General features: G+C 32.5%; 2 protein-coding genes across 9 annotated transcripts; one reads left to right on the top strand and one right to left on the bottom strand.

Annotated features, from left to right (window-relative positions):
• Window positions 1–10,634: 10,634 nt before the first annotated feature.
• Window positions 10,635–15,017, top strand: LOC102588901 (ubiquitin-conjugating enzyme E2 variant 1D-like). Its single transcript, NM_001288486.1, is given in 4 exon segments — window positions 10,635–10,772; window positions 13,398–13,537; window positions 13,887–14,012; window positions 14,755–15,017. Coding segments are annotated over 4 exon segments (441 nt in total). The 5' UTR covers window positions 10,635–10,738; the 3' UTR covers window positions 14,896–15,017.
• A 1,801-nt stretch (window positions 15,018–16,818) lies between these two features.
• On the bottom strand, window positions 16,819–24,217 carry LOC102587709 (pentatricopeptide repeat-containing protein At3g24000, mitochondrial-like). 8 transcript variants are annotated; one of them, XR_001473555.1, is made up of 6 exons: window positions 20,831–20,927; window positions 20,668–20,725; window positions 20,070–20,196; window positions 17,935–18,038; window positions 17,744–17,859; window positions 16,819–17,457 (listed from the first exon to the last, which is right to left on the bottom strand). XR_001473555.1 is itself a non-coding variant. In XM_006348434.2 (6 exons), exon 1 carries the CDS (start codon window positions 24,043–24,045, stop codon window positions 21,073–21,075), a length of 2,973 nt encoding a protein of 990 aa, XP_006348496.1. In that variant the 5' UTR covers window positions 24,046–24,217; the 3' UTR covers window positions 16,819–17,457; window positions 17,744–17,859; window positions 17,935–18,038; window positions 20,070–20,196; window positions 20,668–20,725; window positions 20,934–21,072. The 8 variants fall into 8 exon arrangements, 7 of the variants coding, with proteins under 7 accessions (XP_006348496.1, XP_015164730.1, XP_015164728.1 ...); XM_006348434.2 differs by lacking the exon at window positions 20,831–20,927 and adding an exon at window positions 20,934–24,217; XM_015309244.1 differs by lacking the exon at window positions 20,831–20,927 and adding an exon at window positions 20,934–24,217 and having other exon boundaries at window positions 17,819–17,859.
• Window positions 24,218–26,674: the final 2,457 nt, after the last annotated feature.

Below are 26,674 nucleotides of genomic sequence, written 5' to 3'. Positions count from 1 at the left end.
TTCATCAAATTTCTTATGTGGGCAAAGGTTCGAGTTACCTAAAGCGATAATAGCAATGTCATAGTAATATTATGTACGCCACCATAAATTGTGTTGGGATGGAGAAGAGTATTTCATTCAGAATTGAGCTATGAAACAAGACGAAAAATCTTGAGATCAGAAACAGATATCAAACACCGAATTGAAGAAGAAAAAAAGGAAACATAGTGTATATTAAGATAACATATTAAAGGGTTCAATTCAAAGTAGTTCAATGTCTATATTGTAATAAATCCAAATAATCAATGTGATGATACATATGCGGTGTATATGTATGATGTTTTAATTATTTAGGTAAAGACCTAGAATAATACATAAATGTGTCTATTAACTTGTTATTAATTGTTATTTATGTCTGTCAATTTTGGATATGCACAAATAGATACTTAAACTTGTATAAAATTGAACAAATAGACACACTCATCCTTACATGATAATAATACAAATCCGATCGAGTGAATTGTCATATTGAACGTGTGTCTATTTGTTAACTTTATACAAGTTTAAGTGTTTACTTGTGCACTATCAAAATTGAAAGACATGAATATCAGTTAAAAGTCAAATTAAAGAACACGTTTATTTATCAAAGACGTTTATATTGATGCATTAGAAGAAGAAAAAAGGGTAATATTGGTAAATTGAAATATATTGAGGTTGGGTAGTTAGAGCATTAAAAAACAAGAGGATAGCAATTATATTTCATATATATTTGATTGAGAGAACAATTAATAAAATCAAATAAATGCAAATAGTAATTGAGACAGTTGAGAATAATGAGGCCTTTACGTCATATGATAAATACAAATTAAATGTTTGTGTTCATCTTCTACTAGACTACTACCATATTCAATTAAACCTTCTTTTAATTTTTTTGTTGGAAAATAGTAATATATAATTATCATTTATATCGGAAACAACCTCTTCATCTGGTACACTTTATTTTTTTTCAATTTCATTTATGGGATCAATTTGGTATGTTATTATTGGTAAGTTCTGATTTTGATTTCTGCGATATGTGACTCATCATATATAATTTTAATTAATAAGATAAGTGTTTTTGTTCCTTAATGTAAAAATATATTATATTTAAATTATTTTAAAATTATATTACCGTCAAATATAGTGTAATAGCACAAACGTGACATAATATATGGATAATAAAGTGATACCGACAATTAATAGTCATAGTAAATTTGTGGATATTCATAAGCAAAGACGTCAAATGAACACAATTTAATTAATTGTAGGTAAAATGTATTTGTCAGATACTCTCCTAGTCTCATTGACTCAACTTATGTGGTATTTTTTTCTTTTTTTAGTCAGTTTCAAAAAAAAAAATTACATTTTTATATTTAGTATTCTCTATATAGTTGTCTACTTTCCCATTTACATACCCTTTAATAAATTATAAATAAATAAGAAGGATAATTTTATTAATTTATCCCTTAAAAATCTTTTTTTAGTACTTTACAAACTTGCTTACAAGTTACAAAAAGAATTAATTTTAAGGATAAAATTTTAAAACAAATATTTTTCTCTTGATTTTGTATATTGACAAGTAATTTAAAATAACTATTTTAGTAATGTGTATAACTAATATGGGACTAACATCAGAACACGATAAAATATTTATATACTACGTATCAAATTAAATATCATTACATAAATTAGAACAGAAGAAATATCACAAAAACTAAAATCAAAATTATCAATAATTGAAGGACCAAACAATACTATTAGCCCTTTCATTTTTATTTTTATTTTTTGTGATTTCCTTTTTAGTTTATTTTAAAACATTTTTCTCACTAAATGACCTATTTTATTGCCTTTCCCAAATAGGACATTTCTCCTTCCTTCCATGTTCCCTTATTCAATTCTGAATTTAACTCTCTTCACCTTTTCCCCACCCCTTCTTTAACTCATACACATGCAAAGCCCCATTTATTTCCCCTTCCCTTAAATTGCAATCCTCTCTTCTAGCTATATTTAAACTATCCCTAATTTTTAAAAATATCTTAATTTCAATGGCTCCCACCTAGACCTAGCATAAAATTATACATTCTACAACATTTAGGTGGAGGAATTAGTTAATGTTATGTTGTTGTTGCAATACTATCAGAATTAATGATCTCATAATTCAATAGGAATCCTGGCTGGCAATGCTCAGGTGGAGGAATTAGTCTCACTTGACTTGCCACATCACCAAAAATTTAAGTCGTTAACTCTTGAGGATATTTTGTGGTCTCTTAGGATAACGACGGAGAAATTTTTTATCTCATGTAACGGAGGATATAAGTGATATATTTCGCATAATTCAAAAACAATTTTGACCATTTTCTGTTTATTTTTTAATATTCGGACTTATGCCTAGTGAAACTTAAGTTCTTTAGAAATTTAATTTACCTGAGCATAACTTGTGAGATATTATGATATGAATATATAAATTTATGTTTCGCGAATAGTTTTTTTGCTATTAAAGGCATAAATTAGAGATAGTATAAAATATATAGAGGGAGGAAGGGATTAAAAACATGAGAAACCAACCTTGTCAACTTCTCTTATTTATATTTAAATCTTGATAGACAGAATTATTCAATACATGTGTTAATAGATGATAGGTGATTAGAGAAGAAATCAAAATGGGGGTAAATTTAGCATCGCCTTTATTAAAGAAAATAAACAACTAGTACGTATAGGTAACTTAATATTACAATCAAATGCAATATAATATCATGTGCATATTGTCGATTATCATTAAAGATTGTGATAAAGTGACAAATATTTTTATATTTTTAATTAAAAATTTCGTATTGAAGTCATGAATATAAAATCGCCTTTTATAAAGAGTATTTTAATTCCAAAATAAAATAATAATATTATAATTCAAATTAATCGGACCTTAAAAGGATCAAAACAAATATTGAACATCAAGTGAGAAATTAAAAAGATATTTGTAGACAAAAAAGGTGATGAATGGGCCCTAATGTTTATCAAGGGGGAAATGCTATCATAAATTTGCACATTTTGTTCTCTTTTAAATAGATTGATCTTCAATTTTTATCCTTTAACAATCGAACTTATATTTAATAAAACATAAATTCTTTAAAAAATAAAGTCATCTCCGAACATCACTTGTGAAATACTATAATACAAAAATATAATTTTATGTCCACCAAAATAACTACAAAAATATAAACTTAAGCTTACAAAAAGCCATTTGTTATAAAGAAAAAATTATAAACCAACATAAAATAGAACCAAATGTGCAAATGGCCCAAATGCCCCCAATGATATTATGTGTTGATGTAACAAACTGAATACAATAAAATTCAGAGAGAGAAATACATACGTAAAATTTAAGGTTAAAATGGTCCTAATATAAGTAGAAGAGACAAATTATCAATCTAAGTCACTCTCTTCAATAATTAAAAATCACTAAGGATCACTAAAGCACGATTTAAAACTCGATAGATAATAAGTCTATGTCTCTATCATTCACTTAAATAACAATTTTTATCTACAACAAAGTTCAAATTCATAATGCACTTAATTTACACTTTACACGTATTTTACTCTCATTACTAGATCAAAATTCAGAAGACATCAGATAAACTTCAAAACATTTTTTTTTATAGAGAAGTGCTGTACTATGTGCTTAAGCAATTACTATTTTCTTTGTCCAATAATAGTTGTCCATTATTAATTTGACACACGCCTTAAGAAACAATAAATAATAGGGTAATATATTATATTACCCTTTGAATATATTAAATTTAATGTTTTAAAAAATCTATTAGATATTGAATAATATTTAATAGCAAGGGTAAAATAGACATAAAAAGGTAAATTATCTCTTGATTTTTTAAATTGGACAAGTATTATTAAAAAAATATTTTTAATATAGTGGACAAATAAAAACGAATGGAGAGAATATAATTTACTCTAGGGTGGACATCAATATTTCCATTTTCAATTAGTCAAACATCCTAAGAAGATGGCAAGTGTAAAAGATATGAAGAATATGTATGGTAATTAAAGTGTATTTGAAAATCATGAGATATTAAGTTTATATTAAAGAGGAGGCAAATATCAATATAAAATGGATTAGTTATAGAAATTAAAAATGTATACATTATTTTATTAGTTATGTAGAATTTTAATTATTTATATATTAATTATGGAATGGTTAAAATGGATTAAGTTAATAAATAAACAGGTCAAAAGTTATTTGGCGGAATAGGTTAAAAAGCAGATCACAATACAACAAGTCTATCATTACTAAGTTTTAATTGTTTTATTTGTTCTTTTGATAATTGTTTTTAGTATCAATTTTTTTTTATTGTTTTCCTCATTTTGAATATACAACATATCAAATAAATAAAAATAAAAATTTAAAAATATTTTGATTAGAATTCTCGTGATCAATTTGTGAAAAATATCAGCCCAAATTTTGATAAGCTAAACTAATAAATGAGCAGGTCAATAATTAGCTCAAACTTAGGCACATTACAATTTTATAAGCTAATTCTGTCGCATCTACAATAAGTCAATACTATGTATGATTTAATATATGAATAACTTAGCTCCTGAACATTTACCAAACAACCCTTAGATATTTTCTTTTAATTTGTCCAAGTCTTAGTGAATTGAGTCATCTGGTGTATGCTTTGATGAGAGATAACAAATATCGTGAAATAATTAGTCGATGTATTGATTATTTTTAAAATACGAAATTAATCAACGTACACATAAATTAATTCTAATACCATGATTATTAAAAATACGAAATTAGTTGATGTACTCAAAAATTGGTTCGGACACCATTATCAACAAAAACAAAATGTAAAGATAGAAAAAATTAATCCAAACATCAAAAATAGCCAAAATTACAAAACTCCATCCTCACTTTTAATTGAACAAAAACAAAAAAGAAGAAAGGCAGGTCTGAATATAGCTGGTTGCACCATTAATAGCATGACGTACATCATTTAGTTAGTATGAATTTAATAATATGATGCAATACTTAACCAACGTGGATTGGTGTAGCGGTGAGACTGCTTCACACTTATTCAGATGTCTCGGGTTTAAGCTTTGGATTAGACAAATCATGTTGGGAGCGTCACCCTCAAATGGACCCTACAGTGTTATTAAGATTTAGTTGGAGCTTCGATCCAAGCTCTGAACACCAAGTGGGAAACAAAAAAAAAAAAAAGATGAAATATTTAAAATAGGGAACACCAAAATAGTAGGGCGATGGGGGACTATGTATGAAGCATTCCGCGTTTGTAGGGTCCAGGGAAGGGCTAAACCTCAAGTGGTATGATATAGACACATCAATAGAGGTAACTAGACAAGATGTAACACGGTATATATCAATTAACTGAAGACATAACCCTAGATAGGAAGGTTTGAGGGTCAAAGATTAGGGTACGAGGAAGGTTATCTAGGTAGTTGAGTGTTGTTGCGCTCCTCGTAGGACATGCAAGGGACTAATAGTCTCCTCTCCACTTCTTATTATTAGTAGTAGTATTTAGTAATTCGTGTAGCTTCCTTTGTTTTGTGTTTATTACTATCTGTTGTTTCATTTGTTTTGTATCCTCTTATTTTGTCTTCTTATATATTTTTGCACCTTGCTATGTTTTCCTCGTTTTCTTTCTTTTTAAAGTCGATGGTCTATTAAAAACAACCTTCCGATCCTACAAAGGTATAGATAAAATCTATATACATTTTACCCTCTTTAGACTCCACTTATGAAATTATACTGAATATTTTAAATTCGTCGTAGTGATTGACTCCACGAATCGAACCTATAGATCATACGAAAACAACTTTCATATACATAAGCAAGCTGGTAGTAGTGAACAACATACAACAAGCAACTGTATGCATATGTAATTCAAACTAACCCTAAATTGACAAACAGGTGAACTCATCATATTGTTGGCACATAAACATACTCTTATTCCCCAACTTACCACCAGTTTTTTAATGATAGAGCTAACAATACCATCAGTGGGGGAAGCAAATATTTCGTGAAATTAATCGAGGTGCATAAAAAATGGCTCAAACATCACGATTATAAAAAAAAATGTTTTTTTTTCAAAAGGACTTTTTGTTGTGGGGTTACTTATTTTGACTCAAAAAACAGCCTCTGATATTCCAACAAAGCATGCAATACTTTTGGATGGATACTATGTTAATTCTACCTATGGATGCAAACATTATGTCAAGCTAAAATTCTTACTACTTTGTTTTTCATATATATATATGATTTCAACAAGATTGATTTATAGCTAGTGCAGAGCAAGTGAAAAACACACCTAAAATACCACTTTTTACGAGTCTCATACCTAATCTATCATGTGTTTGCATTTTCTACTTGACTTATCACTAGCTATAGATAAAAATACACCTTAGCTTGAAATTGACTAGATCAAGTGTTTGAATACAATCGTCAAACACACGTGACAACTTAAATTGCCCATAAAATTTCCTTCACATGGCAGCTGACTCATTTCAAATTGTGTTTTGATAATAGTTGGTGATAATTTAGCTAGGAAACTAATAAAAAAGTAATACTTCAAGTGTGATTTTTTTATTTTAAAAAATCATTTAATTATCCACTTGGAGTGCCACTTGGTATCATTTTTAAATTGAACAAAGTGTAGTACATGCACTGCCAGATACTAGTCGATGTGTATTTTGATAAATAGTTCATGTTAGAAAAGCGAACACATGATAGTTCAAGACACTCACAAAAACGTGATACTTTAGGTATGTTTTTGGATCTTTATAACATTGGTGTTCGTGTCTGATTGTGCACACCTCAACTATTTTACTAGATATCTACTACCTCAAACCAGCACAACTTCCAATAACTTTTTTGCATAACAAATTAACTAGCATTTATACCAATTCTAATAATAGGTATAGGTAACTCTGTCCATCAATCAAGGCTAGAACATATGAGAAGAAATCCACCTGGTGTTAGTGGCAGAAAGTTGGTTGGTGTTAGTAAATAGGTATTTCATCACAAGATGACTTGTAATTTTGTCAAAGGCAGATAGATCACAAGTGCAGTATTAAAAGCCAATAAAGCCTTTGACACAATAATGATGAAACAAAGCAAGGCAGGCTTCTTAGTAAACTACTAGACGATTGTGTATATATTGAAGTGTACGATCATCTTATCTAAAAGCTTAAATCGTTAAAGAGATAACACTTTTATTTATTTCATTATGTATTCAATAGTAGTCAAAAAAACTATTAAACTTTCCTCGAATTTTCATATTTTGAAGACCAATTCGGCCTTATTGAGGCTCAAACTCAGGCCGTGCCGGGGAGAATTACCATTCAATTCCCGTTGCAAACCAACTAGCCAAGAAGCTCAATTATTCAAGCAATGTCATTAATTTTATTTGTAGGAATATTTTTATTTTTTCAGATTTTTTTATATATATAATACTAAAAAATTTCAACGAAGCAGTGTCTATCGACACCCCATGACATAGGGTGGGTCTGCCCCTGCTGATGTGCAAGTGAGCCTTATTATTTTTATTTATGGGTCAAATACATAAAATTCTATTTAATAGTGGATATTGATGCCACAATGAGACTTAAAATCGAGACTACGTAAACCAAGACTTCTACTTATTCTGACACCATGTTGAATTATGATATGATGTGGGGATTGGATATTTATATTTGAAGAGGAGATGCACAGATGTCTCATAGTGCGAAAATGTGAGGTCGGTTATGAATAATTTCAGGAGAGGTGGAGATAGGCTAAAGAACAGAAGAAGTATTGGAGACTGGAGAGAGGTGGTTAGATAAGATATGACATAAGTTTTAACTTACCTAGGACATGACTTTAGATAGAAGTCTATATGGAGGATACAAATTAAGGTATAATGAAAGCTAGTAGGTAGTCGGATCTTGTGTCACTTATCCTTACATAAACATACTAGTAGTTTTAGCAGTACTCTTATAGTTTTTTGTTCTTCGATTTCTAATACTATGTATCATTTCTTGTATGTCAATTATAATACATTTTTTTTAGTTATTTTCTTCAGAATGTTTAGTCAAGCTACTCTTACTATTTTAGAGTGGCTTTTTAACTTCTGTGATTCCTTTTCCTGAACTGTTTTGTCATGTTTTTTCTTGAGCCAAGGGTATGAGAAACTGTTTGTCTAACTCCTAAAATAAAGGTAAAATCTATGTACACACTATTATTTTTTTTCCTCTGTTCGGTATACTTGAAACTTAAATTTGGGAGAAAGAAAGAAATAGTGAAAAATTAGCTCATCAAGTTACACCCCGTAAAGTTTGGTGCAATGAGAATTCTACTCCCTTAATCATTCTAACTTACCCACTCTAATTAGTACCCTTTTTGAAGAAATAATTTTCTTTTTTATCATATGAGAAGAAGGTTGATTCTAACTTTGGATTGAGGTGTAGTTATTATCGTTAAGGCAAAGAGATAAAAGTGAGAAGAAAGTGAAGGTAGTTTATTTTGGAAAAAATTATACTACAAGGCAAACATGTGACATGTATTTACGACAAATCACCTTAGTTTAAATAATTATAATTTGTACCTATAGGTAGGTTTTATAAAAAAAAATCTCTCTCCTCCTCCTTTCTCCTTCATAATTTTTTTTAAAATTGTATTATGAAAATTTGTATTCTTTCAATTGTATTTGTCGATACAAAATGTGTTTGTTAATACAATTATATTTTATATGATACAAATTAGTTGTATTTGTCATAAAACGTGATATAATGAATACAATATGCATTCATCCTCTCTATCAAATGTATTGTGTATTAATTGTATTCAATCAAATATAGCTAAGAGATTTGTATTTTATATCAATTGTATTCAAATAGCTATATTTGTATTTTGTATCAATTGTATTTTTATTATGTATCAATTGTATTTGTACGTGATCCAACGAATACAATATGTACTCATCCTCTCTCCTCCCTCTCTTGATCTCGCTCGCCTCTCGCCCCCCTCTCTCTCTCGATCTCGCTCATCTCTCTCCTCCTAATATGTATCTAAATATATTTGATACAATTATATTCACTTTGATACAAACAGTTGTATCAATTGTATTCGTGATACAACCTGATACAACAAATACAACAGGTTTTCAACCTCTCTCGCCTGTATCCTCTCTCCCCCATATCTCGCTCGTCTCTCTCCTCCCCCAAACATGTAGCTATAATTCGTAACTAAGCAAACTATAATTATAAATCTCTAATTAAGCCCAAATTATAGTCGTTTTTAAAAGCTTCCCCTTTTTTTCTTTGTCTGGTCATGACTTATGAACTTAATAAGTTCATTGCATATCACATATGTTAAATGGAATGATACATGTATATCAATCAAAACTTAAATAGACAATTCATGAATCAAAATATTGTTCTTATTTTTTTGCCTTGTCATTTCTTTGCCAAGCAATAATGCAATATGCTTTTTTAACACATTCCAATTCATATTGTTTGATTTTATTGCCTCTAGATGATATCCTATTCCATTTGGAACAACTTTTTATATTCCATTTTTAACTATTTTCTCTTTCCAAGTCTTTTTTTCTTCATGATTTTCAAGAAAGCTATCTCCACTCTTTATGCCTTTTATATTCTTTGTATGCGTCTTTTTAGATTGATTTCTTTTTCGTTTATCTTTTTTATTACTCTCTCCGTCTTAAATTATTATTTAAATTATTTATTGTAATTTCTTTTCAAGAGTTAAATTATTTAAATTTTGATTAATATTTGAATATGTATATTTTTTATATCATATTAATATGAAAGATTTGCATCTTATAGTACTATTTCTTGTAATTTTCTGGATATTTAAATTCAAATTAATCTAATTCAATTTAGCTTTGAAGATTGATCAAATTGGCTCTCAAAAAGCAAATCATAACAAGTATTTTGAGACGAATGGAGTAAAAAAGGTGACAAGTCTGATGCACTAAAGCTTTTGCTATGTTTGAGGTTCAGAAAAAAGCCGAACCACAAAGAGTTATTAAACACAACCGTACTCCATGTATTTCTGCAACAGACTATTTTCACGACTTAAACCATGAATATAACTTTACCAGCTACGTCAATGCTTTGTTCTTGAAAATTGTGAGATCTTTTAGACAATTGCATTTTCCTACCAACTACCAATCATATACCTAAATTTTAATTTCAAAATATTAAATTAATCTAATTCAGTATAGTTTTGAAGATTAATCAAACTACCTTTCAAAAAACAAAATATAACAAGTATTTCGTGACGAATGGAGTAAAAAGGCGACAAATTTGATGCACTAAAGCTTTTGCTATGCGTAGAGTCATGGAAAAAGCCGAACCACAAAGAGTTATTATACACAATCGTAAACCTTTGTATTTGTGCAACGGACTATTTTTATGAATTAAACCACAATTACAACTTTATCAATTACGTCAAGACTAATCGGAAATTGTGAGATCTTTTGTGCAATTGCATTTTCCGACCCACTACCAATCATATATCTATTTTATCCCCCACTATACTTTTGCCTCTTCTATTCCCTTCTGCCTCTCTTGAACCCTCCATTCGATTTTTCAAGAATCTCTCAGTATTTTATTTTTTTTCTTCTTTTTGTCGATCAAATCGATATTTGTATAAACCCCAAAGAATCATCTGAAGCATCAATCAGCCATGACGCTTGGTTCAGGAGGATCTAGTGTTGTGGGTGAGCTAATTTTTTGAAAACCCCATAACCCCTTTTGTTTCTTTTTTTGATCTTTGCTATGATTTTCTTGATTTTTCATTCAAATCTGATTCTGGGTCGGTTTGTTTGTGTTGTTTTATGCATGTTTTGTATTTGATGTGTTTATTGGCTTGTGGGTTTTAATCAATGTCTTAGTTCTTGTTGATTAGGACTTTTTGTATAGTTGCTATCACTGAGGAACTGCCTTATCAATTGATTTGGATTTGATAACAAGTTTGATGGGGTGAATTATTTTGCAAATTTGACAATAATTGTATCATCAAGATGAGTTTTTTTTATATCCCTTTTGGGGGTTTAGATTCATGAATGTGGAGTTCAATAAATGTATTATTCCTTTGGGGGTTTAGATTTATGAATGTGGAGTTCAATCAATGTATTTGATGTGTTTATTGGCTTGTGGGTTTAATCAATGTCTTAGTTCTTGTTGATTAGGACTTTTGTATAGTTGCTATCACTGAGGAACTGCCTTATCAATTGATTTGGATTTGATAACAAGTTTGATGGGGTGAATTATTTGCAAATTTGACAATAATTGTATCATCAAGATGAGTTTTTTATATCCCTTTTGGGGGTTTAGATTTATGAATGTGGAGTTCAATCAATGTATTTGATGTGTTCTTTGGCTTGTGGGAGTTTAATCCGTGCTTTTCTAATTTGGATTAGGTAGGAAGTAGTTCCGGTTGTGTGTTCGGTTTTGGTTTTGCTTGTTTTCAAATTTGCTGCAGTTAATTTTAACAACAACATATCCAATGAAATCCCACGGGTGGGGTATGGGGAGGGTAGAAGTGCGTACACAAACCTTACTACTACGTCATGGAGGTAGCAAGGTTGTTTCCGATAGATCCTTTGACAATAATTGTGTCATCAAGATGGGTTTATTTAATCCCTTTTGGGGGTTTAGATTTTTGAATGTGAAGTTCAATCAATGTATGATGTGTTCTTTGGCTTGTAGGAGTTTAATCAATGTCTCAGCTCTTGCTGATTACGACTTTTCATTTGGTTATTATTTGGTATTTTCTAATTTGGATTAGCTAGGAAGTAGTTCTGGTTGTGTGTTCTTTTTTTGTTTTTGCTTGGTTTCAAATTTGCTGCAGTCAATTACAACATCAACATAACCTGTGAAATTCCACAAGTTGGGTATGGGGAGGGTAGAGTGGGTAAGGAGACCTTACCACTACCTCGTGGAGGTAAAGAGGTTTTTGATAGGTGGGGGTTTAGATTTTTGAATGTGGAGTTCAATCAATGTATTTGATGAGTTCTTTGGCTTGTGGGAGTTTAATCAGTGTCTCAATTCTTGCCAATAACAACTTTTCATTTGGTTATTATCTGGGATTTTCTAATTTGGATTAGCTAGGAAGTAGTTCTGGTTGTGTGTTCTTTTTTGTTTTTGCTTGTTTTCAAATTTGCTGCAGTCAATTACAACAACATACCCATTCCCACAGGTGGGGTCTGGGGAGGGTAGAGTGTACCCAAACCTTACCACTACCTCGTGGAGGTAGAGAGGTTGTTTCCGAAAGACCTATGACAATAATTGTGTCATCAAGATGAGTTTTTTAAATCCCTTTTTGGGCTTTAAATTCTTGAATATGGAGGTAGATGTTATGGTTTGGAAAGTTGTGTTTCAGAGAGTTTTCGTTCTATTGAGAAAACCCAAGCTATTTATATGGTCTTCCAGATCTAATACCTTAAATGAAAGACAGTGATGAGTATTTCTTTGGTTTCATATATCCAAGCACATGAGGGTTTATGCCTTGCAGTTTGGTGGAAATTCATGTTGTTACTATAGCATGTAATTTGCTTGTATCCTAATCCCTATTTGTTTTCATATGTTGGTTGTAGTTTTTAGAGTTTCTGGTCAATATACCACAACTTGCCAAGTTGTGGATTGATTGCTCTTTGGGAAATACGGTTTACACATCTCTGTTCTGCCTTTCTTTATATCATGGAACTGTGAGTTAGAACTAATGCTCAATTTAACCTCAGTTTGAAGAAGATGATGATGATGATTTGTGCTTCTCTGCCCATTCATGTGCAGATAGGGGAGTTGCAGGACTAACTTAATTTCCAAAGCTTCAATAGTTGCACAAATCACTGTCCCTTTTGCTGCATCGTGGTGGTCACTGACCTTTTTTTACGTATACAACAACCACTATGCCTCAAACCCAAGCTAGTTGCAATTGGCTATATGAATCCTCACTATCCATGTCACTCCATTTTGATCCATCTCAAACCAATATTTAGTAATTTAGGTTCTCAAAAACCAGAAGTTCTCTATATTTCTACTGGCTCATAAAACTTATACAAGATTAAAAGACTCTCAGCAACCAGTAGAGCTTACCACTGACTGTTTGATGTGCTAGCAAATTTATTTTGATATCATTTCACGTGGGAATGGGTTCTTAACTTAATGCACCTGGGATTTTTTATTATAATCTTTTTACTTTGGAGTAAAATGCGTGACAATGACATTGATCTTGTTTCCATTTAGATTCTACAATGTTGTTTGGAGTTTGAAGCCTTTACCCAACTCTGGTCTTTTTTTTCTTTTTGAAGATTTCACTAACCAAAATCTCAATTTCCTTGCAGTCCCTCGCAATTTCAGATTACTGGAGGAACTTGAACGTGGGGAGAAGGGTATTGGAGATGGGACAGTGAGCTATGGTATGGATGATGGAGATGATATTTATATGCGTTCTTGGACTGGCACCATTATTGGTCCTCACAATGTACGGGTTCTTTTCTCTTTCTTACTTCCTACCATCTCTTTATTTGGATATAACAAATAACATGAAATGCTAATCCTAGAGATTGTTTCTACTTATTCAATCATTTCTTCAATATATGAAATCCACTTAGCTATGTTTCACAGAGGAATGTATGAAGACATGAACTGCCACTTTTCTACTTAGAATTTATATACTCCCTTTGTTTGTCAAACTGTTAACCTGTGCTAGTGGGTTGATGAATTTCCTGGACTACAGATTTGTTTGTCCACTAGTCCTACGAGTATTACTTTATGCAATTTGATGGTTCCTATGTCTTTCGCATTTAAAGACTAACTTACTTCTTTTCCAGTCTGTGCATGAAGGCCGCATTTATCAGTTGAAGCTATTCTGCGACAAGGATTATCCGGAGAAGCCACCAAGTGTCCGTTTCCACTCTCGAGTTAACATGACATGTGTCAACCATGAAACAGGAGTGGTAAGCAACACATTACTATAATGCTTGAATCGTAGCTCTTGTTATCAAGCAATTATTATGTGACAATTTGCATCTTCAGAATCGTTGCTCATATGCTAAAAATGATTTAAATTATCTGAACTTTTGTCATCCATGGTTGAATTCAACACTGCAAGTATATCTTTAATGGCATTACATGTAGAATGGAACTTGTAAAAACAAAAGTGGAGCAACACCAGATACCCTCATAGGATTTGTATCCAACAGAGAGGTACTAACTAAATGCTTTATTCCCTGGAATAAAAAGATGTTTCTTGAAATGCGGACAAAGTCTGTATTAAAAAGTTTAGTAGTCTGAGTAGTAGGTAGATGTGGCTCTTATTGTTGAATATTCCAAATCAGTTTCAATGGTATTTTTGCTCCCAAAACTTTGAACGTTCTTTCGAGATGGCCTTTCTCCTAAATGCATGATGCTACGATGTTATGTTCCAACAACTTTTTGTGTCTGCAGCTTTAGATGTTGGATAACATTCTATTTCTCTGGTAGGGTTTGCATGATTGACTGAAAGTTAGAACTGTAGAGAAATATGAAGCCACCAGCAAAAGGGTGCTTAGGATTCGTCATATGTAAAGATGCCTACAAATTCTGCAATAATATTTGTTCCGTGATGCTTTGTATACTGTCCAAATGTAATATGTTTTTGTTCTTGTTTATAGTGGCATACATGTCTTTTCAATTAGTGAAATCGTATAATTTGTGCAGGTGGAGCCAAAAAAGTTTGCTTTGCTTTCAAATTGGCAGCGAGAGTACACTATGGAAGACATACTGACTCAACTGAAAAAGGAAATGGCTTCTCCCCACAACCGTAAGCTAGTTCAGCCACCCGAAGGCACCTGTTTCTAGTGTTAAGGGCAATAACATATAGGTCTTGTCAACTATGTGCGAAATTGTACCGCTGTGTTGTCACCTTGGGAATTAAAATGTAAAGGGGTTGAATGCCTGAAGAGGCTTCTCCTCTTACCTCACAATTGTACCTCCTCTACTTTTCGTTTTCTAAACTTTTGTCTATGCTTGCTGCTGTTTTATTAATGGATCTGGTTCTTGTGCTATCCAAATCATCGTCGATTGCTTCTTTTGCTGTCTGAATCATCTTTGGCCTTGGTGTTTTCATCCTTTGCCTCTAGCATTTCCTGTTTTCTTATTGTTGAACAAAGGAACTCCTGCAGTTTTTTCATCTTTGTTAACGAAAAAGGAGGAGAGTTTCGTTCATTTGGAGTGAAATGAACGATAACTCTTTAAATTCTACACTTGATTTGGACCAGTTCTCGATTTGTTCATGTCATCCTGTGTAGGGGTGATGTTGGTTGTTATTCTTTTTTGTATCGTTTTAATTTTATTGAATATATCGTTGTAGGGACCAAACTATTTCCTACACTAAATTCACTTGGGAAATGGTGTTGGCACCTTTTTCGAACAGCTAACAAGAAACAAACTTCTTTTTGCCTAAAGTCTTGATAGAACAAAGTTATTCGATATTTATGTTCAAGGGCTATTAATTTGGTTGGCATTTATTCTGAATTATATTTGGTTGAACAAAGTATGGGACCAAGGGATATTAATTTTGAAGAGGTGCTTTTATATCAAGCTAAGTTAGTAAAAGTGTTATAGGAACAATTCTAAATAATTTTTTTATCCTTTCTTTTTCATTGTTAGTTTAAAATTGGATAAAATGAATGCATCAAAATTGTGCTTCCACTTTATTATTCTTTAGAAACCATTAGTAGACCAATTATGTAAAGAAAAAAAAGTATTTGAAGATTCTTTCATTTTTCTTTGGGAATTGCCCTCTAAATGACAAGTTGCATTGGTGCACATCTTTTAGAAAAGGTAAAATATATCTTGGAATTATTTGAAATATGTTAATTTTACTCAAAAATACCCTTTTAACTATCCAAAAGGGTTGGTCAAAGGTTCACATACTGTCAGATGCAAAGAACGTCATACAAATGTTGCAAAAGAATTTGATAACATCTTGGGAAATAGAGACCATTTGCGAGGATGTCTGGCGATTGATGAAGTTTTTGAAGAAATCGAGATTATATATATTCCTTGAACATGGAATGTATTAGCCCATAATCTAGCAAAAATTTCTATTTCATGTATAGAATTTCTTGGGATTCTGTCTTCCCAAGTTATGTTGTAACGGATGTCCAAAACATGTTTTAAAGTAATGCGATAAAGTTGAAAAGAAAAAAAAATAGCTTGAAGATACCATTTTGTACTAGTACCTCTTAAAACAAAATAGAGTCAATAAATAAAGACTAGTATTGATTGCAAAGTCAGAAATTTATATAAGAGAATTCAAGACGGGGTAGATCTATGTACACTCACTTCATCCTCTTCAAACCTCACTTTATGAAATCACACCAGATATATTGTTATTGTTTTCGTCTTATAGACATTTTTTCCTTTTTAAAATAACTTAACCCTTGCATGGGTCATGACCCCCATTGGAAGAGGATTCTCCAAGGGAAGTTGGTAAAATTCACAAGAAGTTTAGTTTCAATGTGAAATATTGTTTCTTTTCTTTTTTACAAAGATCATATCTAAGCCCATAATTTAAGAAATACGATGAGTTTAATCTTTGACAATTTTAAAATTATGCCACTGTTGAGCCTAGAGAAACACTGATATTTCTTCATCAACAAAAGCAGCCCAGAAAATTTGTTACATATGCTTGTGAAATCCAGTTGAACAATGCCCATTGCAGCGAAAATGGGAAAAAGGACCCAAAAGAACAATGCATAAGAAGGTTAAAATGCCAACAAAAAGAAGGATCAAACTTTGCTAGATGTGTTAAAAACTCAATAGTTATACACTGTTGCATTGCAATTGCCTTTTGCCAACGTCTTGAGATTCACAACATTTTAAGCAACATTGCTGCATCAAGATAAACTGATGTTTACTCATTTAAGAGAACATGATAAACTCAAACAAGTATTATTTAAACCATGGTTAATCAGCATGCTTAAAGAAGACGATAGGATTTCATACGAGATAAATGGGGATAAGCAAGAGGGACTCTCTCTTGGCCTTCTGGTGAGGTGCAACAGCAGGGCTACTGGTTTGGCACCTAATAACGCAATGGTTCAACCATCCTGGAAGGTTCAATGCAGTCCCTAGGCGGAGTAAATCAATTGTATCGTTTTTCAAACCTACATTTTCCACCTGTTGGAATTTTATCCCTTGTTTCCCAGCTTGTTAGAAGATATTTGGTAGATCAGATCCCGTCAGAGTTACATTTGAGGTGATATTTCTTCCATCTTGCCTATTCTCTGACAACCATCAAGCACAACAAACTTACTTTGCGAGGCACGTCAGCATATCCTTTTGCTCTTGCTCTTCTTTCCCTGAGGCTCTACTGCAGTCTGAGTAGATCCTGTGCGATATGGAACTTTGAACCTCCTATAAATCAAAATGCAAACTCGATAAAAAAAAAAATGAAAAATAGAGGCAAATAACCAGAAAAAAGAGTTTGCATCAGTAGTTGGAGAAGAATATATGAAGAAGTTCAGGGTGGAGAAACAGTAGGAAGAAAACGGGAAAAAGATGAACACTAATCAGAGTAGAAGAAGAGGTGATGAAGTCATTTTACAACCTTATGTTGCATCATCAAGATTAATTATGTATTGATAGTTATAATGTACTGGTCAAACATTTAACATATAGCATAGAACTCAACGAAATTCACCTATTTACTCCACGCATTTTTTGTTAGACAACTCTATTATCTCCGGAGTAAGTGTATTTTGAACACATCACATACCAGTCTGAGATGAACTTTTCTGAGACAACGCATTTAACCTTCTGCAGAAGAGTAATATAATAACAGTCAATTAACCTGAGTCCTGAGAAAACATATTTACTAGGAAGAAATCTTACCACGATAGGGTTGCCTTGTTTCCTCCTTAATAATGTGAGAAACCTAAGGATATGCTCTTTCTGTTGTTCCTCTGTATAATTACCTTCATAAATGGCGTGTAAGCCTGTGAACAGAAAAAATAAAAAAAGGAAATGCACAAAATGTAATTTAAACAATGAAATCAAAGCACAGATTTCAATGGAAATTTGTTTTGGGGAAAGTAGTGTTTGTTAAAGCACACAAGCTCATATCAATCATAATTAGTGTAGTAGCAAGTTCTGTGCAGGCATAGAAAAACGACATTTACAAATTTTAAAGTGACAGAAGCAGCATGTCCTGGGTAGGTTATGTCCCTCACTTTTCTCAGTACAAATTCTAATTCCTAGACATTTGAGCATGGGCAGATCTATATTGAAAAGGCAGCAGCTCCATGTGCAAGTACAGCTTTTAGATCGAGATGTGTATGTGGTTAAAAGAAATAAAATTGAATCTATTTATCAAAAGTCCTAACGTGATTGTCACGGAAAGAGTAATTACTCACTCCACATTACTTACTTAAATCTGAGACAATGCTGGTGCCTTAGCACGGAAAATTCATCGGTCAGATTCTCTTTTTTATCGTAAGAATCTATTTTGTGAGGAAAAGATGGAAAACTTATATTGGCTAATTAATTTACATTGTCTCATTGCAAGATTTGATGATAAAACATGCATGGTCTGATCTAATAAGTTTCCCTATGGAGTTCAAGTCAAAAATATATGGCAAGGAGTTTATACAGTATGGCCATTATCTTTTCTTATGCCCATTAATTTGCATGGCTTTTACTGCATTGAACAGTGCACAGCTTATATTCAACTAGTACCACCAATCATACCAGCCCACATAAAATTTGACGGAATTTGGTAATTTACAGATGTACAAGGATCCTCTTTACTAGTAGTTGAGTATTCATTAACCAATCTTTATTCTTCTTTCTTTTTTTTGACAAGTATTAACCAATCTTGTTGCTACTGTTCGCTTCTCTATTGTTTTCAGTATGGCTTCTTCACTACTATATTTGTTTTACATAATTTTTAATATGTTTTACTTGAGTCGAGGGTCTATCGAAAACGGCCTCTCTACCTTCTCAAGGTAGCAGTAAGGCTGCGTACACACCACCCTCCTCAGACCCCACTTGTGGGAGCCTTTATGGATTTTTGATCTTTGATCAGTGGAGCAAAGGAAGCCGGGTTATCAAGTGCACTTCTTTTCTTAGGACTTGGGATGAGGTTTCTGTTAAGTTAATAAAACTCGATTTTCAACGCTTGTTTTTTTTTTCTTTTTCTAGTTTACCCAATAAAATATGAAGAACTACCTTTCTATTCCATATTTTTTATGAAGTTCCTTCCTGTTGCATAGTTGATACAACCATACTTTGAATCTTATGTTAGAATAGTTTGAAACTATTTAAACACACATGTTTATTAGGACACAATTTGTTTATTCCAAACAGGCTAACACTAGTGTTTAGTTGCCATCGTTGAGTTTGGAACCTTTAATAAACTGCTTCTCTTTTGGGTGGCATCGCGTAACCATACATGAAAAGGGAATTGGGTGGATTTTTTCCATGATCCAATTACCTTCTTTTGCAGATAACGGAAAGCATTATAATTTATGAATTGTCAATTTGCAGTATTTCAAAGTCATGATTGGGTAATATTGTGTAATATTTAGTTGAGAGTTCGTTCACTACTGGAGATAAGTAAGTGAGATTTCATTAAGGCATCCAGTAGATGCAACGATACAAAAGGAGGTTCTGTCAGCTCATTAAGAACAAAAAACTTATAGAGCTAAGTTGCTGACAAAATCCAGGTAGTGACCTAAGTTATTTACAGGGAAAGAGTTAGCCCAGCTAAAAGGTTAACCAAACAACTAGCCTTAAGCTTACAAATTGGATATCATGATATCCTTTTCCAAAATTCATGATATAGAAATATCAGTTAGTCTTTTTTTCATCCTTCTGATGGAAAAAGAACTTTATTAAGAGACATTTCATATAATAAACAAGGTGGATGACAGAAAATGGTCGGATAACAGTTATTACTGCAGCTACCAAAAGCTATAACAGTTATTATAGCTCAAACATGGAACAGGAGAAAAGGGAAAAGTGAGTACCTATGATTTACTTGAGCAGTTTCTTCACCTTCTGCAGCAAGTTTATCGGAGCTTTGACACACCTAGTTTCAGTGCTCAGAAATCGATTAACCTTCCTTCAGGTAACTTTTCAATCCAGCTGTTAGTCCTGTAGGTAATAAAAAAAGTTCTGTTCGAATTAGAAAGATCTTCCAAGGAAAACATTAACCTTGGCAGAAACTCAATCAAACAAAGGTAAAGATATGCTAGATAGAAGTTTCAAAGTTTTTCAGTATCAAGGAACTTTGGTCACTTTAGAAGTAAAATAAAGGTGCTTAACTAAAACAGCTTGATACTTACAGCAAACAACAGAGAAATTCAATTTCCTAGGACGAATTGGAATGGACAGCCCATATTATGAAACTGAGGACGACATAATATCACCGCATATTATATAACAAACAACAACAACAACAAACCCTATATAATGCCACGACTAGGGTCTATGCAGACCTTACCCCTACCTTTGTGGGGTAGGGAGGCTGTTTCCGATAGACCATCAACTCAAAAGAGGAGTGTGAGAGGCTACATATTATATAAGAACAAAAGAAAAACAAAATTCTCACAATTAAATGCTTACTTCACTGTAGCTTGGTGAATAACTGCATAAGTCAAGTCAGCAGATCTTTCAGACTAGACTGAAAAAAGAAGGTAATAATAACAAGGAAAAGATGGTACAAGTAAGAGTAACCACAACACCCATATAGAAATAGATGAATATAGATCTAAGATCTTTCTCTTACATTTATACTCTGCATAATAGTGCAAGAGCTACAACAACAACATATCCAGTGTAGTCCCACAAAGTGGGGTAAAGTGCAAGAGCTACTAAAGCTTGGTAAATACCTCATTAGTTGTCGCCTCAATAAAATATTCATATTGACATATCATGACTTGCATTTAGAACTTCAGTTGAGCACTATTGATTTGTTGCAGCTGCGGAACATGAATAGTCTTGCCTGACTAGGTCAGCCAGTCAATAATCTCACCAATAGTCCTTACATGAACACGTTCCATGAGAGAAATGGTGGAAGCGATTAATATCACGAATAACTATTTCTCGGTTTGTAACAATTGACGCCAGCTTCATAAATTCATGGCAATCTCCACAGATGCAAAGATTTTTAAAGATCCTGATAGTGCTATTCCTACTGCTGCTCACGAGAGCAAATGCTAGAGCTAGCCTTTCACTATGATGTGAAAGGTTGTCTATCTTTTCTTTGTCAGAGACATTATGAAGCACATAGTTTGTGTTTGGAATATATCCTGTGGCAGTAATTCTCGAGGCCAGCTCCTCCAACTTTTTATGGATATCCTTTAACCTAGGATGTGAAGCATCCTGAGATAAGAAGACATGAACTTGATTATCAATCTCAATCCAGCTACAACCAGGTTCCTTTTTGACACCCTGCCTCGACATTAGTGCTCTAACCGTCGAAACATCAGCCCACCTACCTTTTGATGCATAGATATTGGACAACAATATATAACTTGACTCTGCTTTTGGATCAATTTCGAAAAGTGTGTTTGCAGCTTTCTCAGCTAATTCCACATTTCCATGAGCCTTGCAGACTCCAAGAACAGTCTCCCATATCAAGGCATCAGGAGCAAGCTCCATACCCTCAATGAAGTGTTCCATTTCAGTAAATTTGCCTGCACGGCCAAGGATATCAACCATACAAGCATAATGTTCAATTGAAGGAGTGATACCAAAGCCGTTTTTTATTGAGTCAAAATGCTCTTGTCCTTCTTTGACCAGGCCCAGATGGCTGCATGCAGAGAGGACAGCGATAAAGGTAATCCCATCAGGCAGAATACCTTCACTTAACATGGTTCTGAATGTTTTCAATGCTTTTTCATCTAGTCCATGTTGGGAGTAGGCATATATAATTGTGTTCCACAACACTGTATCACTAGATTCCATGCTCTGAAATAGAGACTCGGCATCTTTGATACATCCAGATTTTGCATACATGTCAATCAACGCACTAGCTACATACATATCACTGAACTGCCCAGACTTCATTACCACGGAATGTAACTGCTGCCCATTGTCTAGGCTGGCTATACGTGAACAACCTTTTAGACAGCTAGCAAGAGTGAACTCATTGGGTTTAATAGCTTCCCTTTGCATCTGATTGAAGCATCGGAAAGCCTTTTCTCCTTGATCAGACTGCGCATAACCTGAAATGACCACTGTCCAAGTGAAGACGTCTTTTTCACTCAATCTATAAAAGATCAATTCTGCATCATCCAACTGCCCACACTTGGCATACATATCAACCAGAGCAGTTCCTACATATATATTGCCACCAAGGTCAGCTTTAACTACATGGGCATGCACTTGTTTCCCCAGACTGGCATCTAAGAGGCTTGCACAAGATCTCAAATTGCTGATGAGCGTGTAAATATTTGGCCTCAAACCTTCAACAAGCAACTGCCTGAAGATTTTAGGCCCTTCATAAGAAGTTTCATTATCATGGAATCCAGACAAAAGGGAGTTCCACGAAATTATATCCCTATTACTCAAAGAAGAAAATATACGATACCCATCCAAAACTGACCCAAATTTCATGTACATTGCAATCAATGCATTACTGACACACTCTTCTGAGTCAAAACCAAATTTGTAAACACAAGCATGGATACTTTTGCAACACCTTAAATCCACCGAATCAGCCGCTGCACTAACAACACTAGCTAGTGTAAATTGATTAGGCCTTAAACCTGAATGCATCATCAAGCAAAAAAGTTGAATAGCTTCTCTCTTCTGTCCTTGCTGATCGAGTCCGCTGATCATTGCAGTCCATGCCACAATGTCATGATTTTTAGTCCTTAAAAACACTTTCAGGGCATCATCTTGAAGACCACATTTGTTATACATATCTAGAAGACTACAGCTTGTAAAATCATCGATTTCAGACCCAATTTTGACCAACATTGAGTGGATAACTTGACCAGCTTTCAGATTAACTGAATTTGCACAACCTTTTAAAATAGTAGATAGGGTATAATTACTAAACCTCATCTCTGAATCTGACATCTTCATAAACAATTTCAGAGCCTCCTCTCCTTGACCAGCCTGCACATAGCCATTAAGTAAAACATTCCACGATACTGAATTCTGCTCCGGCATGGAAAAGAAAACTTTAACAGCAGATTCTAATTCACAGCATTTAGCATACAAATCAACAAGAGCAGAACCAACATAAACATCTGAAAAGACTGCACCTTTAACAACTACAGCATGTAGTTGTTTCCCAAACTCCAAATCTAAACACATTGAACAACCCTTTAAAACTGTTGCCAAAGTGAACTCATTAGGCCTAATATCTTCACCCCTCATATCACAAAATAAACAAATCCCTTTACTTCCATACCCTTGAGCTATAAACCCTGCTATCAACGCTGTCCACGACACAACATCTCTGCTGGGAATTAAATCAAACACATTTTCCGCGAAAACTAAATCCCCACATTTCGAATAGAAATTAATCAAAGAAACCCATAAATGTGAATCTGGTTCTACCCCACTCCTTATCATTTCACCATGTAAAGCTTTACCTTCCTTCAAACATAACTTAGCAGCATAATCTTTAAGCATTTCAGAATACCATTTAATCCCCCTTTTCTTCTCCTTAATCAAAAACCCACCATCACCCTTTTCAACCAACCTCTTCTTAGCACCATATTTCAACTCTTTAGTACTCAACCTCCTACACCCATCAAAATCTTGAAAGATTGGTTTTTTTTCAACTGTTGGGCTTTCCACTACTTGTACTACAGCAGCACATGAGAAACAGTTAAAGTGAATAGATGTAAAGAATGGAACTTTACCAAGTTGAGGTTCATTGGGACATATTATCAAACGAGTTCTAGGCACCTGATAAAAATTTGAAAAAATGCCTCGAAGAAACGGTGGATTACGCATATGTACAGAGAGAAAATCGAGTTCCATCAATCAAGAAAAAGTAATAGCCAGCTGCTAGTTGGGGAGCAGGACACACCCCAATAGGGCGGGTAGAGTAGGGCAGGGCAAATTATTGTTTTAGGACAGTGCAGAGCAAGGTCTAAAAATGGAGGATGAGATAGCTAGAGGAGGAGAATTGGTGAAGAATGAAAAAGAAAAAAAAAACCTCAATTTTTCGGCTCCTTCTTTTAAAAAAAAAATATATCAAACTTAAAAAAACAAATCATTCAAAATTGGGCTGAAGAAAGCCCAACAAATAATTAGTGACAACTCTATGGTATCACGAATTATTGCTCTATTTTTGAATTTCAATTTTTTTCTTTCATGTTTATCAATTGCAAGTTATTGAAGAGGTAGTTCTTCGTCTTCTTCTTCATCTATTTTTTTTCACTTTATCAGGTATTAAACTTTTTTAATTTTTTCATCTACGAATTTAGTCGAAATGGATGCATCTTCAGTTTCAAAATCGATTGTGAAAAAAATGACCAAAAAAGGGATAAAAGGTCAAGTTGTTGGTAGCTCCGATAAGGGTTTTGGGTCAAGATCCATTGGTGACGTCATTATTGAAAATGAATAAAGGTCACGGGAGTTGATATATAGCAAAAGAGAAAGTGTAGAAGGATTTCTTTGTCCTTTTTTTTTTGCTTTTAGCAGATCGGATTGTTGACTTTTTTCTCGATTTTTTGTTTATCTTTTTCTGATACATATGGGTTCTGTTTTTTAATGTATCTAGTTGTTGCTTTTCTTAAATTAATGTATAATGCATTCGTTTCAACATTAACATTATAATTTTATCAAGAGTTGTTGGTGACTCCGGTAAGGACTTTGGGTCGAGATCCATGGGTGACGCCATTGTTGAAAGTGAAAAAAAAACTACAAGAATTGATACAGAGAAAGGAGAGAGTGTGGAAGGATTTCTTCGTCATTTTTTTTTCTTTTAGCAAATCAAATTGTTGTTGTTTTTTTATTTTTTGTTGCTTTCAACATATCTTTAAATATATATAGTTCATTTTGATTCTTAAATTAATGTATAATTCGTTAGTTTCACCTTTATGATGCATTATAATTTTATTATGTACAATATATCGTTTTCAAATATTAGTTTTAATACATAACCCTAATTTATTGAAACACAAATTAATATGTATCATGTTCATAATTATGTATTGGATACACAACTATTACAAAATTCGTTATCTTTTACTACTGATACATACACCAAGTCTTATTCAATTAGTAGAATGTTATGTATTTGTAGACACTATCAAATACTACTATTGATACATAAACACTAATGTTTTATAATAAAATCAGTTTGTATCATATTCATACTTATGTATATGAAGTTATGTATATAACATAGTTATGTATATGTTACATAACTTTGTTATGTATATAACATAGTTATGTATCGGATATTGTACACATGTTGTTAAGTATTTGTAACATTGTTTTATAAATAAATCAATGTATATCATATTCATAGTTTTTCTTATATGATACATAACTATATAAAATTGCCGATTTTTTTTTAATCTATTACGATTTGGGAGAGATTTGAGGGAAGAAAATTTGAAATTTGAATTCTTTGGAGCAATTATTTGGGAGAGATTGACATCAATTTGATTTGCATGATTTGGGGAACTGACATTTAATTTTATACTTAATTTCCTTTTTTAATCTCAACAAACTAGTTGTATAATGTATCAAATGTGATGTATTCGAATGACAACAATTTTAGGGGATTTGTGTAAATTAGAAAAGAGTAGGGATAGAATGTAATTTGCTCCTTACATTGTGGGATTCCTAAATTTTTTACTAATGTTTGGATAGATTGTATCGTTATAAACCTACAAGAAAAGTAGGATACAAGGTAGATATGCTATGAAAAGATTGGATAAAGATGAAATATGACTATTAAATAATAAATAAATATAAAATGAGGAGAAAATATTAAGATAATGACACGATCACACCAAATCGGTCGTTACATAAAATGAGTTTTTATCGTTACCTAACAGTAGATTTAAATGATACGATATAATATAATTTAAGTAATTATCAAAACAAACATTGTATTTAAACTAACAATATATATAATACAACATATAACAACCATCCAACAAGGTGTTAAAGTACTATTTGGAATTTTATTCCATTTCTTGGTTTTATTATATAGTCACCGTCACTTAAAATTAATGGAGTAATATTTTTAGAATTTTGTTGTTTTGTAAGTTAGTGTTTAATTAATAGTAGTAATTTAAGGTGTGATTTGTTATTTTTCTACGTTTCAGTTGTGACGGAATAATAAGTGTGCTACATGCAAAAAAAAAATCAAAATTTCAAGTTTACTCCTTCAATTCATACTAGCAATTTCAGAAATTTTATCAAACAAATAAAACTTTGTTATTTGGGTTCAAATTCGAAACTCTTTCATTCAAATGGACATCCATCATCGCAGTGTCAAAGACATAGCTTTTGTTAAGAATATCCAATTTTAAATATAGAATTTGACATGTATATACAACGTAACTAAATTTTCCGACAGTTACCAATATTGAAATTTCTCAAATTTATCAAGGTTGATACAACTAAAAAATCATGTAACTTGATGGTT

This window comes from Solanum tuberosum, unplaced genomic scaffold (assembly GCF_000226075.1).
Source record: "Solanum tuberosum cultivar DM 1-3 516 R44 unplaced genomic scaffold, SolTub_3.0 scf00098, whole genome shotgun sequence".
Lineage (NCBI taxonomy): Eukaryota > Viridiplantae > Streptophyta > Magnoliopsida > Solanales > Solanaceae > Solanum > Solanum tuberosum.
Note: the sequence above shows the minus strand (reverse complement) of the source record. Positions and strands in the feature narration are given on the sequence as shown.

What these genes read in the sequence shown, in the direction of transcription:
- LOC102587709 (XM_006348434.2), bottom strand. Translation starts at nt 24,045, where the DNA reads ATGGAACTCGATTTTCTCTCTGTACATATGCGTAATCCACCGTTTCTT.